A 19,191-nucleotide genomic window follows, 5' to 3' on the forward strand; every position below is an offset into this window, starting at 1 on the left:
GACGATGACCCAAGTCAAACGAATTTTAATTAGCCATGTGGTCACGTGACCGTGTTACGTCAATCATTCTCAATTCATAGATCGAGTGGTTGAAATGCGTGGGGTTTCTGCATTTGTTGCATGGTTTCTACAACTGAGAGTGAAAATATTGAAAGTTTTGGTTTACCGGCGAATATATACTTACAGTTGTATCAATTTAATCCACTTCGAGAAGAAAATGATAAACAATGTCTGAGATTATTAAACTGTTACATGTATGGATATCATACTATCCACCGTGAGACGACACCACTTCTGTTCGAATATTACATAGAAATATTTCTTAATGTTCTCTGATGTAAGATTGAACTTTTTGCATAAAGTAAAGTAAATTAATATTCTAAGATTTAAACTGTTCCGATCTCGGTCTTCAATGAAATTATTGATTCAATCTTTTTTTAGGGAACGTTACTCCTGAAAAGTGTTTCAGTACCAGGGAGTGTAATATAAAGTTCCTACCAGTACAGAGGATAATATGAACATGTTTATTTTTTATTGGTTTTTGATAATTTCATTTGATGACCCATAAGGGTTTCGTACTGAAGCTTCCTCGTGTTCTAAATCTTTTTTGCTAAAATCAGATATTTTGACTGACCTATTTGGCTTTAAAAAATATTGCAAAGAAAGAACGATATACAGAGTGTCACTATGTTAGTTGTACCCTTCTGTTCAGGTTTTAAAAATAGTAAGCAAAATAGTTGTGTATTCATCAAGCGGGGATGTATGCCTAACGAAAATGAAAAGCTGACAGAAACCGAGAAGAGCTTTAGTCTTCTTACTTTCTACACAAGATTATTGCACCCATACACAGATCAGTTGACCACTCTGCATCATATATACAAGCTATTTTCGGAGATGTATTTTTTTCAATGTTCCCAAATGGAGACTGAGAACCATTTACATGTATGGTAATTGAGCATTACTTCCGGTTTCTTTTATGCATATTGATTAGGTCGTCGAGAAAGCACAAATACATCATTCAAACTGTATTAGTTTTATAAATATAAACGTTTATAAAATGATATTTTTGTGTCACGTCTCGTTTAATATAACGAGAATTGGTATGGTGAAATATATCAGACAACAACCCCACCTGGATGAAAATGTCAGTACAGAAGGCTACTCATTGGTATTCAATTCACAACAAGGAAACCCTCACACCACAGGGCAGCTCGCCCCTAAACATTAATATACACAGGTACAGCGAAAGAGTTGCCCCTATATACTCAAGTAACATAATAATGTACTAAAGGTGAAAACGGAACAAGACAAAAACATACAGAGGCCAGTAATAACTGGCTTGGACAGGCGCCAAATATGCGGCGGGGTTAAAGTACTTTGGCGAGATCACAACCTTCTCCCTTTAAAATCTGGCCACTGTTGAAAAATATATATATTACACAATTAAACACACCTTAACATCAGTTCGAAAAGGCCTGAGTCCATTGTTACAACGGAAGTAAAGACATAGAATATAAATTACAAATATACAAACTAAAGACTTTTTCCAGTTAACTGACATGCCAGCTCTAGTCCAGTTTAAACCTACAAAAAGTTATGTCACCATCGTATGTAAAAACAATTTCAATTCTTCCCATGCGGGATTGAGATCCACGGTACATTTTGTCATACAGTAAGGACACAACCCATGTCATGCCAAAAAGCTGCATTTAAATATAGAGTTTTAATTTCTATGTAAAGACTCCTATGAGTGAATCAATGTTAATACAAAAAAGTGCTATCTAATGATTCGACAACATTACCATAACTATATCCCTTACGAATGAACCTATTCAACGGTTTAGTTCACTTATTGGGTGAGTACCGTGCTTTGTGGAGAATGTTATCGTAAAACTGTTGTCGGTTCATATGTGTGCATCCCAGTGGTGGATTCGAGGGCGGGGGTTGAAACTCTCCCCTAAGTTTGTTAATTTCTTTCAAAATTTGGGCAAAGGTGATCAAATGATAGCCTTGAACCAATCCTGAAACCTCTCTGGAACCTCCTCTTTATAATCACTGGATCTATCCCTGCATTCTGTCGGTTAAGTTATCACAGAGGCTCAATATTCGCTTACCCTACCGGTGCACCTGGTCCATGCTCTCAGTTTTTAGTGCAGTCTGAGTTGCTCATTTGCTTTTGTTACTTTGTATATATGATTTTAGTTACTCTATGTCCTTTGTTGTGTATGTCTTGTTTTCCATGTCTGGTCTTTGTCCCTGGATTACATTCTTTTGATTACCGCTATAATCTTGGTTCCCTTGACTACTTTTTCCAAAATAGACATGCATTTAAGCTTAGTGTCTATAGAATATACGTGGCAATCAGAAGTACACTAAAACTGAGAGCATGGTCCAGGTGCACCTCTGTTTTTCTTCTTTTTTTTTTTTAGATCAATGTCCACTGAGTCGCTCATAAAGTGTCACGTCCGGGTAAACGAATGAGGATAACTATGACGCCATGATCACATCGGTTCTTATGCATGGCACAGAAGGATGCGCCATAACAATCCGCGAGTTCATGATGACGACCATAAAACTTTTGTAGTGGTGACTTTTTCCTTGCATAACCCTAGTCCAGTAGCCTAATTGTAAGATGTTTAGCACGGTACAAAAAAGATCCGCATAGTTTCGGCAAGCTCTTACATAACGGACGAGTTATTTTTTTTTATTTATTATTATTTTTTTGGGGGGGGGTTGATGCAATATGTATAAAATCTCCGAATCTGGAATTGTTTGAAGACAAGCATCTATATAGCGGAAACTGATCAAAGGATCTGACTAAATGATGTTCTTTTTTTATTTATATAAGATCGGCTACAAAGTCAGCCACATAAATTTAAAGATATGGGTCAGCAAGTAAGAAGAGCACTTTGTCGACCGTCCGTTGAAAATACGTTGCTATCGATAAAAAAAAATCCAGCATTTTGACATCTTCTGTGTATTCAGAGGATGCTTTGGAATGTTTTTTTTTTATAATTAATGTATGAAGAAAGTCTGCCGGATGCTTCGCATTCCACCTGTCTTGTAGTAATGATATATTGTGCTTATGAGTCGGAATTTCAACTGTGCATAGGGAATAGTAGTATATGCTATTATATTCCAATATAAATAATCTGAGCACTGATAGTTTCCTGAAGATTTTTCGATTTTTTTCTTAATTGATCCAAGAGCTACAAGTGTCGTTGTAAGACCCGAGATCATCTTTGACAGTGCTAGTATGGAAGATGAAAGTTTCCAAATAGATTTAGTTACATATTTGGCAGGTTTAACTGTAAAGTGTTGTTTGTATTAATTATTGTGGAATTTTGGAATCCAATACATGGACGCATTATCAAAATCAAAATCAAGAAATTGTTTAAACTTCATTTTGGACGAGAAGAAAGTAAGTTGATATTTCCTTGCAAAATTCTCCGATTTGTGATTTGTGCTTATTTTCAGATGGTTCGTTACATAACATAGGTTGTTGTTGAAATTTATATCTAATTCATATGAAAAAAAATCAATTATACATGAACATCAAGAACAACAATTCATTAATTACAATTTCACATTCATTGTCATTTTTCTTTTTCTTTTGTTTTTTTTTTTTTTTGTTTTGTTTTGTTTTGTTTTGTTTTGTTTTTTGTTTTTGTTTTTTTTATTCTGTTCAATCATTTATTCTGTTGTTGTTTTATTTTGTTTGGGGGGACTACTTGCATGATTGAACTTTGACTCAGCGTTTGTGTGTATACTGGTGTCATCGGTTTAACAAGTTATCTCCATGTTGCCATGAAATTGGCTTTTTATAGTATGTTTTACAGTTTTTTCGATGATATCATTTTTGTCAAAACTATTTTGTTTAGCTTTGGTAGCCAAGAGTGTGTTTTTTTCTTTAATCTTTCTAATTTCGTTTCTTCAAAAAATCTACAATAATATTATCGATCAAGGCCTTGAACTGAGTCATATGATTACGTGACGTCACCGTCTGTTGACATCTCCGCCATGTTTTGATCCAGCCGGGCCGAGGACATTGTTTACTTTTGTTTGTGTCCTAGTATTCTCGATACCGTATATCTACTATCCTTTCTTCAGGCCAACTTGGAAAGAAAGGACTTTGTTTCCATTGCAAATCATAATTTGGACTATACAAGCTTTGTGTGAGTTAATGTTGTGCAAAACATAGTCATAGAGTGGTAGCACCTTGACACTTTCATTTCTCATATGAAAACATTGTTTTGATGCTTTGTTTACTTGTTGCCTTACAGCTACATTCCCTTGTGAAATTGAAATAATCTCTTATGGGTAAGAAAAATACAATGTATTTTTTATGTGATGGTGTATTCATGCCCATGCAGAAGAATGGTGTTGTCATACAAATTTTTCAGGTCGTGTTTAATTTTTGCAGTCACATGTGTCACTTTGTCCTGATTTATTTGAGTGATTTACTACATTTAACGAGTCACTTACTCGCAGTTAAATTATAATGTGATGCAGATTACCATTTTCCAAAAGTATTATAAAAATAACTTAAAATATAGCACTGCAAAGCTTAAATGAGGCCGAAAGAAGCTGTCAGCTTCAGTGATTCAGGACAAAGGCATTATCCTGCCAAGAAAAAGCATTCAAAGTAAAATTTTGTCATGTAGTATAGTTCTTTAACTTAAGACTTAGTCATAATCTACTGCCTCTGCGTTCTCAGGATAGCAGGCTCTCAAGTGCAGAAGGTTTTGGGTTGGATCCCTGGTCTAATCGAACAAAGGCTTGAAAATTGGTAGTCACTGGCTCACTCTTTTTTCACTTAGCACAGTATTGAAGGTAATTAGTGAAGACTGGTTAGTTTGGAGTTACAAAAATGTGTCCCTATTGGTTGACATGCTTAACTGTGGAAGTTGCTTCTTTAAGCTAGCACAAGGAAATACAGCTCTGTGTGTCAAGGATAGTACAAGGCAGGATCTGTTCAATTAGTTAAATGTTCTCATCCTGATTTTCATAAAATATCTGCCATAGGATGTTGAACCATAGCTATTCATTTTTATATGTTTATTTTCTTCAATTCAGATTAATGCTACTTTTTCTTTTAGTTACATACATGTGTATTTACATGTAAGCAACTAAATATTTATGACAAAAAGAGACTGAATGAATGATTGTTTATGCATGAAATTAACTTCTACCCCTTGCAAAATATATTACAGCAAAATTAGTATACATTTATGAATGAATAAAGCAAATCTTCTTGCAAAGCATTGTGTTTAACCTACATTATATTGATTTTGCCCTTTTTGTTTTAGCTGCACTGTGTTAGAAAATTTCAGGCAGAGGCAGTATTTTGGAATTTCCATTTTGTTGTTTTTTTCCCTTGCCTCACTTAATCCATAATTATTTCTTAATCAAATATCCGGTCTTTTGATATAGATGTAGGTTGATCAAGAGTACAGTACCTGAACCGATCTGTGCAACAAAAATTGTGATTGATCATCGGTCCCCGATCAGTTTCCGGTCAGTCATCGATCCGTCAAACCGATCCATTAAACTGGTGATTGCATCACATGACCACAGCGCAGTCACTGTAATTTACGGTTTTAATTGTTTTCTTTGTCAATTTTGCACATATTTAATAATGAAATGTTTGTTTGTTTGTTTGTTGGGGTTTAACGTCCGAGCAGCAATATTTCAGCTATATTCAGACAAAATAATGAAATAGATTAAAACATCAATTTATACCTTTATTTCACATTTCCTTTATTTCAATCAGATCTTACACCATTTTACATAAAACAAACTGCGATCTGATCGGTTACCGTTCATCGGTCACTGATCCGTCAGCGATCAATCAGTCAACGGCCATCGATCCATCAAATCGTTGCACGGATTGTTCAAGGACTGTACCATTATTACATGTACATGTGTGTTTAAATTTTGTTACTGACAAAATCAAGATTGAAACTTAATTGACATATATTGTAGTGGTCGGTACGAACTTTTCTCAAACTGAAGAAATGTTCCGTTGAAATGGAAAATTACTCTTATTATGAAACAAATTGAACAAATGCTTTATGTTTTCTACCAAATTATCAATTGATATAAATTTACCTCAAGAAATTCGATGACACACAATTTGCTTGTTTCGAAACAAAGTAATGATAAAACATCAATTTTTGTGAGCTGGAGTGAAGAATGTTCATGTCCTGTCTTGAACCATTGTTTCGTAAACCTGATTAAAATACTTGATTGTAATCAAATAATCAATGGATTTCGAAGATTTTGAACTTCAATTCTAGAACGGGTGCCCTTTTTGTTTGAATTGTAAACTGGTCAAAGTACTGCTGAAAGACAGAGTAAAGTCCTGATCTTGGACAGTGTCTGAAAATGAGAGGTTGACTTCATTTCGATTTGGTGTCATCTTAGGGCAAAGTTGGAGACCACAGGATGAATATTGCGCCCAAATCCCCCACTAGTGTGAGCGTTTACCCTTTACACTATACGTTTGTATGTATACAGTGAATTAAGACAAGAGCGTATGACTGTCTCTACTCGAAAATGGCCATTTACATAGGAGTGAAAGGACCTGGAATATGTTTAGAGCCAAAGGTCAGCCCATTGAAAATTAAAACAACAATGACTGTACAAATGTACTTCTTAATAATAGAAGGTTAACCATAGTTTCATAACTACACATACAAACTTGTACATCGTTTGCCCCTAGCCTCAGACCCAGGTCCTCTAATTGCATTATGTTAGTGATCCATTTAAAACTATAAGATGAATTACCCTACCGGTGCACCTGGTCCATGTTCCCAGTTTTTAGTGGACTCTGAGTTGCTCATTTGCTTATTGTTACTTTGTACATGTATGTATTATTTTAGTTACTTTATATTCTTTGTTGTGTATGTCTTGTTTTCCATGTCTGGTCTTTGTCCCTGGATTACATTCTTTTGATTATCGCTTTAATCTTGGTTCCCTTGATTATTCTTAGTACAGTTAAGGAAAAAAGGCACTTAACCAGACTCTTAAATGCACAGTGCATACTGGAAATGTACTTAAAACAACAAATTAAATTATATTAAGAGGGTGTCCACTGATGTCTCTTTTGTTTTTGTTTTTTATTTTTGTAATCATGCATGTATAACTCTAAAAGATCCAAAAATCATGTTTGACAGTTGGTTTGAAATTAACTGAAATTGTAAGAATGAAATTAAGTACCATTCTGTTTAAGAATCGGGCAACGAATGGCACATCATTATTCTTAATTACCGGTACAAGTAATTTTTTTTGTTTCAAATATATCCAATACAATTAGCAAAAAAATTGAAGGCATGAATTTTTCATAAATCAATAATATTTCAGTTGTTTTTAAAATAAGAGGCCTGCATATACATGTACTTGTGCATACAATGAGATGTACTGTACACACATTAAAATTACTATTTGTTGAGAATTGCCAAATGAAGTTATTCAACTATTGGAAGTTCATACTGACAACAGTCAACAATCTGTTGCATGAACACAATGACTTGAACAGAAAAGTGAAAAACAAATTACTTTCTTTCATTGAAATACACCCCCTACTTGCTAAATCACTAATGTATATGTACTTCTTGACAACTTTAGTCACTAAACAACCTCAAAATTGTACTATGCATTTATTGTCACGTCAGCTTGTTTTTTTTTTGTATGAATGAAAAGTCTACTCCTTTCATTGTATAACCTTTAAAGGACAGTTTACAACTATAAATATATAATCTATGCTGTGCTAAAATCAATATTAGGTATCACTGATAAACTCAATAAATGTCTTGTTTGTACATTTAATTTTACTCTGTTCATTCGTACAGATATATATGTTCAAAAATCGGTTAAACTTATCATATATCATTCAAGGTTGTGTTGTCAGATCTGCATTAATGCTGAAATGATAAACATAATCTGGACTTCAGCTTATTTTATACATGGACTTGGTGCTTGTAAGTACATGTGTGTATCAATCAGACATGTATGTAACATCTTCAGAGGTGAAGTTATTGCAATTCTTGATGGCATGATTTTTTAAAGATACTATTTTTTAGCCTTTGAATTTTCTCTCAACTTTCTACAAATTTTTGCTTTTACACAACATGTGCATTTATGAAAGTATTTTAATCTGCAGTTTTCATAACGCTTGACAGTCAAGGATATGTGCAAAACCTAGGGAAATTTTTCAACTTGGCAAAAAGTGTATTCTGCTATTCATTGCAAAAAATAAGAAGTTGGACTTATATCTATTTTGCCAGATTTATATTGGACTTGACTTGATTATGAGTCCGATTAGTGTTTGATAATTTTTTTGTTACCTGTATTTCTTTTTTTTAAAACCAAGCCTTTCTTACTGCTAATGTTTACATTTATGCTCCAGCTAGATGATTAAATTTTATTGAAAGAGTATCAAGGGAACCAAAATTCAAGTAGAAATCCAAAGAGTATTTTTTAAGAATAAAAGGGATAAAAATTAGCAGTTGCCCAGTAGCCCATGACTGATATATTTTGGGTTTGGCTACCAAACTTAAGGGTAAAATTTAGTTGAACATATAAAAAATATTGAATAAAATTATGGTCTGGACTACCAACTAGTATTTCCGAATTTTTACCCCTGAATGACGATGTTGGTTTCAGTTCAGACAATCCTATGTGCCATTTCAGTATACTTTTATATTAGCGGACTTGTTAACCTATTTTTAGTCTGGTGTACATATATTTTGACATGTACTACATTGATTATGGTTTAAATTACATGTACTTTAGTAGCTACTAACAAATGAGCTGATCGTATCTTCATAAACCCAATAATGACATATTTAAGCAAAAAATTTGTTTATCCAGCACTTTTTCATGAGATTTTAAAGAAATATTAACATGTATGACTTTCTGATTCCTTGTTTGGTTTCAAGGGCACACTTATGTTTAAAGAGTAAAAATAGAAATTTCATAATTTGAAAAAGTAGTGAATTAAAAAATTGGTTAGACAGACCTTGAAGATCTGCAGTGTTTGGGAAAATTTAATACATGTAATGCCTTATTGCTTAATTTTTTTTTTTTAGGATAATATTGTTGGCATTTTATCAAAAAAGTAATGAATTGAATTCTTTTGAAAATCTTGCAATCAGAGTACGTCAGTACATTTATCTTACTTAAAAAATGACTGGAGTATATAAATTCTCGGAATAGCATGTTTTTGAAGATACTTTTCAGGTTTATTTTTGGTTTGTCATAAGATCGGTGTCTTGTGAGAATGACAAGCTGGTCTTTTTGGGATAGAATATACGGAACAAATATTTAAAGATAAAAGAATCAAATTTATTCACATGAACACACTACTAATTGTAACTTGAGGACAAACATCCTACACAGAGTTCAGGAATCTCAATTTTTTCTTATCCAGGATGTTAAAAGGAAAAAAATTGTTTTGGTGAATACATGTACAAATTCCATTTGGCAGAAAGTTTTGTAATTAAGATGCATGGAAATGTACATCCTTGACTGAAATGCCAATAGTTGACTGTGGCAAAGTATCTTTATTCATAAATGATTCTGTACATCACATATACATGTACAAGTACCGATACCTAAATATATATGTATTTAATCAACATTTCATTCCATTTCAGAGAACAGTAGAGCGTACTTGGTGAGAAAGTGACCCTTATTCTCTTAAAGTTGTTGCTCCAAGACACCAAGATTGGCACAAGCTAGATTAATAGACTGGTTTGTTTCCTTAACTTAAGACTTGAGGACTGGTTGGAGTAAAAGTTAATCTGGCTGGTTTGTGATCAGTCTGTGAGCCAGATGCGTGACAATATGGTATGTTTTAATTTTGTAATTGTATTAATATGTTCAATTGTTTGTCTACATGTAATTGACATACTTGACCTAAGGTCAAGTAGTAGAAAAAAATATTTCTGTTTAAAGTTACACTGGATGAAAAAAAAATACGAGTTGGTACATGTAGGTAGGAAAATCATTTATTTCTAATTATTTGATATAGACACTTTTATCGGAGGATCCCTCTGGTCTTACCGTCTAAGCCTTGTTAAAGGTCCTGTGGAGCCTAGGCTTTCTATATGTTCTTCGATGTTTCAGTTGTGTCTGTGCCAAGTTTGTTAGTATAGCCAGACAACCTGGAAAACTGCATTTGCACAGAAATACTTTGCTTCTACTGTGCAAAATGGTCTGGTATCGTTTCAGAGTTAAGACTTTTTGTTTTGAAGGTGAGAGTCCACTAATATCATGTTTAAACCTGTAAATCAAAGCATTTTATTGATCCAAAACTTCAGTATTGTCTTTCATAGCATTATTTGGACTACTGTATATTTTTGTTCTCAATGGCCTGTCCTGCTGCTATTTTCTTCCAATAACCAATTTGAAAAGGGTGCAAATTTACTGTTATTTTCCTGAATTTTTGTATTTGGTATGTTTAATTTGGTATAATCCACTTTTTGTTTGGCTCTGTAAAACCATGTCTGTGTAACGGTACTTTGACTTGTGGATATAAACTTTTGTGGTCATTTCGGAGATTCATGAATTTGTTGATTTGAAGCCTCCATCATACATATAAATGGTAAAATTCTTTTTTCAACTTTCGTAGTTGGCCAAACCCATGAAATCCATGAAAAATTGGTACCCCATGAACAATAACACTTCTATAATAATTGTTTATAAATTGAAATTCAATTTTAATCATCAAATACATGTTAAGTAACCTTACTCATAAAATTTGAATTAAACCATATTTTACGAGTTGTCATATATTTGCTTGGAGGTTTCAAAACAAACATACATTTGTGTTTGTTTACTATACTCGGAACATACTTCGATACGAGTATTTATACAAACATGTAGGTTAATCATTCTGTCTTACAGATGCGATTACATACATGTACATGTATTTGTTAATCAGCTGATTGTATGGTGACCTGGAACAAGGTTATACTTGAAGAGGGTGCAATTATGAATAAATGAGAACCTGGATTTCTAAAGCAGAATAAAAACATGCACACTTATTATGAAATTCTTTCAAAATTCCCATTTTATTTTCTTCTTTTGCTGTCTACCGATATTCTTTTTTGACTTGAGCCAAGAAATTGTCAAAATTAGATTGTGTAATAATCATGGGAATTTTAAAATATGACTGTTTTAAATCAAGAAATATTCAATGTTCTTATGACGGACAAAGTAGCATTGCAAGATTGCTGAAAGTATCGGGTTCAAGAAAAGCATTGTTACGAGGTCCTGGGTGTCGATTCACAGAAAGTCCTAAGTGTGACATTGATCATAAATTATGACGTCACAATGCTATTTTAGGTTGTGACATCATTACTTACGATCAACTTTACACTGACAACTTTTTGTGAAATTGACCATCTGAACCTATCATATTTGACAAGATTACTTTTATTTAGGACCTTTCTGTTTCTTATTACACACCACATACCTCTACTGTCATGGTATCGTCTTGTGTATTCTTTTCCTGTTGAATATGTATATAATCCCAATAACTGATTCCACAGAACATCTGCCAGTGGTTTTGATAGCAATATGGTATTTATTGCAGATAGAGTCAGTGCAATGCTTAAAAATGTTTGTTACCCTCAAATAAAGTCTCTAGAATTTTCATTCCCTTCACTTGTAAGTGAAGAAGGGAAATTAGTTAACTTGGTACAATGTACCATATTTTCATTTGAAGTTGATACTTTAATTTTTTAGTAAGTGTATTTCAGTTGTGGGAAAGTTGATTTTTTAGGAAGTGTATTTCAATTGTGGGAAAGTTGATTTTTTAGGAAGTGTATTTCAATTGTGGGAAAGTTGATTTTTATGAACAGCTTAATAAGCAGTAAATTAAAATTTACAAAAAAATGTAGTAAGAAATAACTTAAAGGTCATTTCAGACTTTTGTGAGGATGATGTAATGTTTTTTGTTCAATCTAAATTTTCAAACATTTCTGTGACAGTGTCAGAAATTGGTAGCTGTGTAAAGAACAATAAAGAACAATGTTTCTTTCTTACTTCAGTTATATTATGGCAAAGTTTAAACATGGCCTAATGTTGGTTCGCTATGTACATTGTACTATAATCCATGTAGTAAATATACACATGGAAAGCATTGTAATTTACTCCGTAATTGTATTGGTATGTAGGACAGTTTATGTACCCTCCAGGTGTAAAAGTGTGATAAATAGACAGATAAATTTTTCTGGTCATCTTTGTTGTTAATTTGATCTCTTACTTCAATCTTTACGGAGGTCACTGTACTAGGTTATGTTATTTACATACTCTTACCATAATAAGCTTAGAATGTTTAAACTTTTTCATGTATATAAGTCATTCAGCCATGCATGGTTGAATGTTATGTGGTAATTATATAAAAGCCCATATAATGGTTTATTTTTTGATGATCTTACATATTTGTTGGATAACATTATAATATGGTGTTTTTTTTAAGTTGTTTGGTTGAATACCCAAACTGCATGACTTTTAGATTCATTTACACTCTAACTTGGGATGTTGTTTTTATAGGTTAATAGAGTGAAAATTTTTAAGAATGTTTGTGGACCAATACTCTGTATTTAATTGCCCTTATGCCTTTAATCTCCAGTACACTGTGGTACTGAGACAACTAACCCAAGTCAGTCTTCTTAGGGTCCATTTGAAGGGCTTTTCAAGTAAGCATTCACTTTAAAACAGGCTGAGTTCCCTATTTAAACTATTTCCAATTCAGACTTGGCTAAAATTGTTGCCAAATATAATTCCAAAAATGCAAAGATTAACTGTAAGCTGATGGTGGACATTCTTTAAATGGTTGTACTGTACATGTTCATTGGATAGAATAAAGAAAATATAAACTCACATGTTTTAATAACTAGATAATGCACTTCCTAAACAATTTTACTGTTCTAGTATTGTAACACATGTCCTTGAACTCAAGAAAATTTACCTGTTGTTTTTTTTCTTTGGTATGAAATGATCCTGTCTGTTATCTATGATATTTTTTTCTTTGGTATGAAACGATCCTGTCTCTTTGTTATCTATATTTTTTTCTTTGGTATGAAATGAACCTGTCTCTTTGTTATCTATGATATTTTTTTTCTTTGGTATGAAATGGTCCTGTCTCTTTGTTATCTATGACATTTTTTTCTTTGGTATGAAATGATCCTGTCTGCTTGTTATCTATGATATTTTTTTTGGTATGAAATGATCCTGTCTGTTTGTTATCTATGATATTTTTTTCTTTGGTATGAAATGATCCTGTCTCTTTGTTATCTTTTATATTTTTTTATTCATATCTTGGATTTCATCAGATTTGGTTACAAATTTTGCTAAAATAATATGTCATTTATTAGTATGACCAGACAAACATTTTACACTGAACACAAAAAAAATATATGGACTGGTAATTGCTACCTTGTTCTGTATCTTTATACTGAATAAAGTTGTAAACCTGAAGTTTACTCCATCATTTGCCATAATTTCCTAAAAAAATTCACAAGTACATCCATGATTTTATTGCTTTAGTGGTCAAGTAACAAAACTGATGCAACTACATATAATTGTATGAGTCAGCATACTGTGTCTTGTAAAATTTAACTTTGAAGGGACAAAGTTTCATAGTCAGCATTTTGAATTCACATGTACATGAAAACAAGGACTTCGGTATAAGTACTTTAACTTCAAGTACAGCTACTTAAAGAAGCATGCTTCAAGTCATACTTCCTCTTTGATTACATAATATGAAAGTCTTATGTTATTAACCTTTTAGATGACCCTGCATCAATCAGTTGTAGTTGCTGCAATCAATAAATGGCCTGGTTTATATCAGATTTATCGTAAATGTTTAACATCTAGATGGACTTGTGGCAAGTCTATTACTCAGATGGCTTGTACATGTTTTAAACAATAAATACTTGAACGAGATATATGAAACAATACATGTACTTCCTAGAAGGAAGTTGTCACGTACATGTAAGCTGTTTCTTTGATCCAGTGTTGAATTAACTAATACTGAAAAGTGGTCTTGTTTTCTTCCTGCTCAAGAATTCGTATTATGAAATTTTGTCTTTTTATAAATATTTGATGTCATAGTTAGTTTATAGAGATTAGACAATCTATAATCTGACTTAAAATAGTAAGTACATTAATGAAATAGTCTGGGGTCACGAAGGAACGTACATTGTTGACCAGTTTAAGAAGGCAGAAGATGAAAATCTTGAAGGTGTAACTTAATTATAGAAAATTTGTGTCACAGTTGGATTATACTTGTTAATGTTCTGCAATCATAACATAAATTTTATACTGGAAAATATACCTGCAGATTTGTGTTTATGGTTCTTGATGATGCTAAGCAATATTAGGTTTGACATAGCTTATTAGTTGGAAAAGGTATTGATTTAACATTTCGCATATAGTGTAAAAGTTTATGTTTGAGAGTGGGATTGCCGATGTGCAAGTCAATTTTTCAATTTCTTTTTGAAAAAAGAAAAGCATTTGTAAATGAAATTGAGAACGAAGATTCTTAGTTAGACTTAACATATGTTAGTCAATGAATCACTGGTAATCTGCCATTGTTGTTAGAAATAAGTGTTTGCTGACCTGCCTACAAAGTTGAAGTCTATATGGGTAAACATAGTGAAAGGTGTCATAACATTGTGGCAAGTTTGAAAGAACTTGAAATGTGTCCAACAGACGTCCATCAACAATAAGTTATTTCTAGTGTGACCTGAAAGTAGGGTCTCAATTGAAATGTATGTAATGCAAAAATCACATTTTTTTATGCATTTTCAATTGTCTTGGTCAACAGTATAATCCTGAATTTTGAAGTCAGAGCCCAAACAATTGTTAAACAATTGAAGTATTAATATCTATTATTTCAGGCCTCAGCTGATGAACCAGCCAGTATGGAGTGCATACTGAAGTCGGAGTTATTTCCGAAGAAATCCCTGGTGTGTGAGGATGATTCCTTGCAGGTACCATTCCCACTTCTCTGTGGGGAGGCTGTGGAGTACCTTGGAAGAACAGCTAATGGTGTGATAGCCCTGTCAAATTTTAGGCTACTTATCAGATCTAAGGATAGTTTCAGAAATGTACCCCTTGGGATGGTGGAGTCCATTGAATCTAGAGAGATATTCTACCTCAATATCTACTGCAAGGATGCCACTGTCTTCAAGTAAGATTTTTTTTTCAAATTTACTCACAGGCAAGGGAATTTCTTAAATTACTTTTGCTTAATTTGTGTAACCCTGTTTTCATAGCAGTTGTAGTCCAATATTTCCATCCCCATTAATAGTGAATGTGTATGGTACATGTAAGTAAATAAAGACATAGTGTAGAGATTGATGAAATAGCAAGTTGCAAGTTACCAAAAAAATCTTCAGGGGTAAAACAGGTAAAGAAAATTGTTGTCCCATATTAGCAGTGATAAAAATACCAGCAAAATCATTAATTTCAAAGTCTGTATTTCTTTACTGTAAAACCTTAGGTACATGTATTAGTGATAATATGTACATGTATGTAAATTTACAAGACATCATGTAGGTTTGTTTGTTTTTTTGGGTTTTTTTTTTTCCAAAGAGAAATTTCATTAATTTATTTCTTTTAATCACATTACTTGTATTTACATGTATGATTTACATGTATTTTGCAATTTTACACCTCAATTTATTGTCCACTAATTTTCCTTTAAGAAGCATTGATTGTATGAGAAATGAAATAATGCATTTCTTCTGTACTTTTCTATAGGCTTGAAAACTGTGATAAATCAAATCTCTTCGGTGATTTTTGAACAACCCCTGATAATGATCTTAGCCTTTTAAATGTCAATTATCAATCATTCAAATCAGATAGTATTGAGCATGTTTTGAAATGGAATTGATTTAGTTGATATTTAATATTATCCTTTGTGATGTAACAGCCAGTGGTTCGTTTACTGTTTAAATGCCTTTAGATGTGTTTGACGATTTTGATCTTTGGTTTAAAGATATAGTTGTATTTCCTTTTGAGTACATTTCTCGGTCACAGTGATCTCAATATTAAAAAAATGAGCTGATTTTGCTTTTTAAAGTTTTATGAAACTTATAACTTTGTTTATGCAAGTTGACAACCAATAAAACTTTCAGAGAGCTGTACAATAATTACTTATTAAGTCAGCATATATAATCTCAATATAGATATGAATATGAAATAGATAATTTCTCAAGCATTATTATACATATGTAATATTACTAGGAAAATATAGGCCATATTTATAGTTTTTATTTTTTTTAAGAAAGAACGGAAAATGGTGAAATAATGGAGAGGTAAATGTGAAAATTGTTTGATCTTTTATTCAACTTCTAACCAAGACTTGCATCAATATGAATAGAGCTTTACACTCCTTAAACAACAACTTATAAACATGATTTTATCTAATATCTAATAGGTTAAATCAGTTTTAACATTATGCATGTATTTATTACAAATACAAAGAGTCAATGCCTAGTCCAAAAATCTTTATTCCCCTGACTGAATTTTTTGTTGATTGAAAATACATGTAACAAAATGTTTTATTTCAAAATTGAGCCAAATTTCAAACAATCATCTTATTTTCAAATAATTTGTGCATTTTCAAATCAATGACAATGTTTTACAGGTGTGACTTCAGTACCAATGAATCTTGTCAGGACTGGTTCAAGAGGATCACCCAGATGATTGGAACACCTAAAGAACTCAGTTCTCTGTTTGCCTTCGCTTTCTTTGCTTGGTGCCAGGATAGAAGTCCATGTCCATCGGAACATGAAGTCTGTTATCAACTATGTCAAGAAGGTACAAAAATATAAGTTCATGGAAACACAGCTTATTTTTATCTACTATATTGTTATGATTATAGCCCAGTACAAGGGAATGTACTGATTAACCTGGAAGCCCGGGTAACGTTTTTGTTCCACAAGTTTCTCTCAAATATAATCCCTGATCACAAGTGACATCTTCTGTCCTTTGGTTGGCTGAGCTTACAACTAATTTTATGCTAACGATTTATTGTGAGATCGACCTCTGGACCTTCCACTCTTGAAGTAATTTTAAGCTCCTGGTTTTTGGACCCATGCAACATCTCCCTCTGAGATAAAATTAGGGGTATAAAAATCAATCTTGTTTTATTAAAGATGAGCATAGTTTCTTACTGGAGTAATATTGGACTGTAGACATGAATGAACAAGATAACATTTGTTTAAGATATGACTAAGTTTATGCCGTATCATTATGGGATTTTAAAATCTGCTGTAACCTCAATTCATTGGATAAGAAATAAGTCAAGTTTACTTAAGAATAATAATATGTGCACTTATAAATGCCAGATTTAACTGGAGTGATTTTGCATAATAAGGAAATTTTATTCCTTGCCAAGGCTATTTTATATCAAGCTTGTATGTGCTATTAAAATCATTTCAGTTCATGTATTATGTAATCACACTAAGACAGGTGTTAGGTGACATTTTTTATTGATTTTGTCTGTCATATTGTCTAAATTGTATTGTTGTTAGTGTATTGTAGACCCATTCAAACATTAAATTTGAAAGGAAGGTCTATGGAGGGACTTCTTTATATTTTGTACTTTTCTTTATTTTACACCATTGTAATGAAAGAACAAATTTTCAAATATGTATTATCAGATGCAAGAATGTGGCAACAGCTGAGAGAGGAATGCTATCAATTTACAATTCTGTGTAAAAATTATAGGTTTTATTACAAGTTAAGTTATATATATATATTGATTGACAAAATTTGATGACAATTTTAGTTCAGAAATCTTGATTAGGATTGGTAATCCTCGCTACAAATTATACAATATTTTCATATAAGGATGTGGAAAAATGCTTATGAGACAGCTGTTTAAGAAAATTTAATGGTCCTACGCTACTAGAAGTACATTTTAAGTGTATTCCTTGAGAACGAAGATTCCCTTTCTATGTATGTCTTTTTTAAGGCTTACAAGAGTATACCAATCTGCATTCATTCACATTTACTGGTACCTAACATTTACCGGAACCAGTTTAAATCTACATGAGAGGGTCATAGACAAAAAAAACATTGCCCTCTGAGACATTTGATAGAGCAGAATATTACCTTCGTATTGAATCAATCAAAATTTATCAAATTGACTTGAAGTATAATGATAACAATTAGAGAATTAAGTCTAATTTTAGAGGTTATAAATATCTGTTTCTGTCTAGTCTTTGATCATTCATTATGTACATTGAACATATTTATAAATTTTTTGTCATTTTCCAATACTCTTGTTAAAATTGAGAATGACATGTCCAGCAGGAACGTGTAAATTGTACTGACAAAAAAAAATGTTTTTTAACACTTAATGTAAAATATGACTTATTTCGTGTTGCAGATGAGAAAGTGAATTATTCGTTTGGGAAAGAAGTTGAACGAATGAAATTTGATCTCAAGAGTAAGTTGGCATGGAGGATTACATACATCAATGAGGATTTTAGGTATCTTATTTTTTTTCTTCTTTTTTTGTACATGTTTTATCTGTCCTATCTAAGGGTTGTTACAATACTGACCTTTTTTCAGGTGTGACTTAAGTGCTTTCTGTTGAGGAACAGAAAAAAAAAGTGAAAAATCATAAGGATTTTCTTTTCATTGAATTTTCCAATTTATGAGGAGAAAAAGTTTATGAATTAATTTTCATACCATACTATTAAAATACATAAGGATGGTTCTGTTATTTTTGTATTGTTATTATTTATAATGAAGATATTAGATATGTTTGGATGAATCAACATAGATTTTTCTAATATCAAAATAAATCTTTTTGTGCATTATTTCTCATAAATGAAAATTAACAATTATTACGACAAAAATAATTTCTTGTCATTATCAAAATTTTATGGAAATGTTACTTGAATAGTATTTTTGTTCATTTTTTTGTAGTGTTTGTCCATCATATCCTAAGTGCCACATTGTACCAGCATGTATTACAGACAAGCAATTGAAAGATGTAGCAGGGTTCAGGACTCAGAAAAGATTCCCTTCTGTAGTGTGGAGGTATGGTAAACTCTGTAATAGATTTTCATAGTATTCAGGGTTATGACAGTCATTTAACAGTAATTGGCTTGTTAAATTTAGATGGTAGATAGTTTTGTTTGTTTTTTTTTTCTT

At 32.2% G+C, this 19,191-nt stretch overlaps 1 protein-coding gene across 5 annotated transcripts in view; it reads left to right on the forward strand.

The window, feature by feature from the left end:
• Positions 1–3,993: 3,993 nt before the first annotated feature.
• LOC148607431 (phosphatidylinositol-3,5-bisphosphate 3-phosphatase MTMR3-like) overlaps positions 3,994–19,191 on the forward strand; it is a 28,475-nt gene continuing 13,277 nt past the window's right edge. For 2 of the 5 annotated variants that reach the window (XM_088543698.1, XM_088543703.1), the window contains exons 1-6: positions 3,994–4,175; positions 9,660–9,852; positions 14,916–15,208; positions 16,670–16,842; positions 18,419–18,521; positions 18,964–19,077. In XM_088543698.1, the coding sequence (XP_088399824.1) occupies positions 9,838–9,852; positions 14,916–15,208; positions 16,670–16,842; positions 18,419–18,521; positions 18,964–19,077 (698 nt within the window). In that variant the 5' untranslated portion in view covers positions 3,994–4,175; positions 9,660–9,837. The other 3 variants (XM_088543699.1, XM_088543700.1, XM_088543702.1) reach the window with 3 other exon arrangements.

This window comes from Perna viridis, chromosome 9 (genome assembly GCF_037379345.1).
Source record: "Perna viridis isolate PV_CMFRI_1.1 ecotype Kerala chromosome 9, ASM3737934v1, whole genome shotgun sequence".
NCBI lineage: Eukaryota > Metazoa > Mollusca > Bivalvia > Mytilida > Mytilidae > Perna > Perna viridis.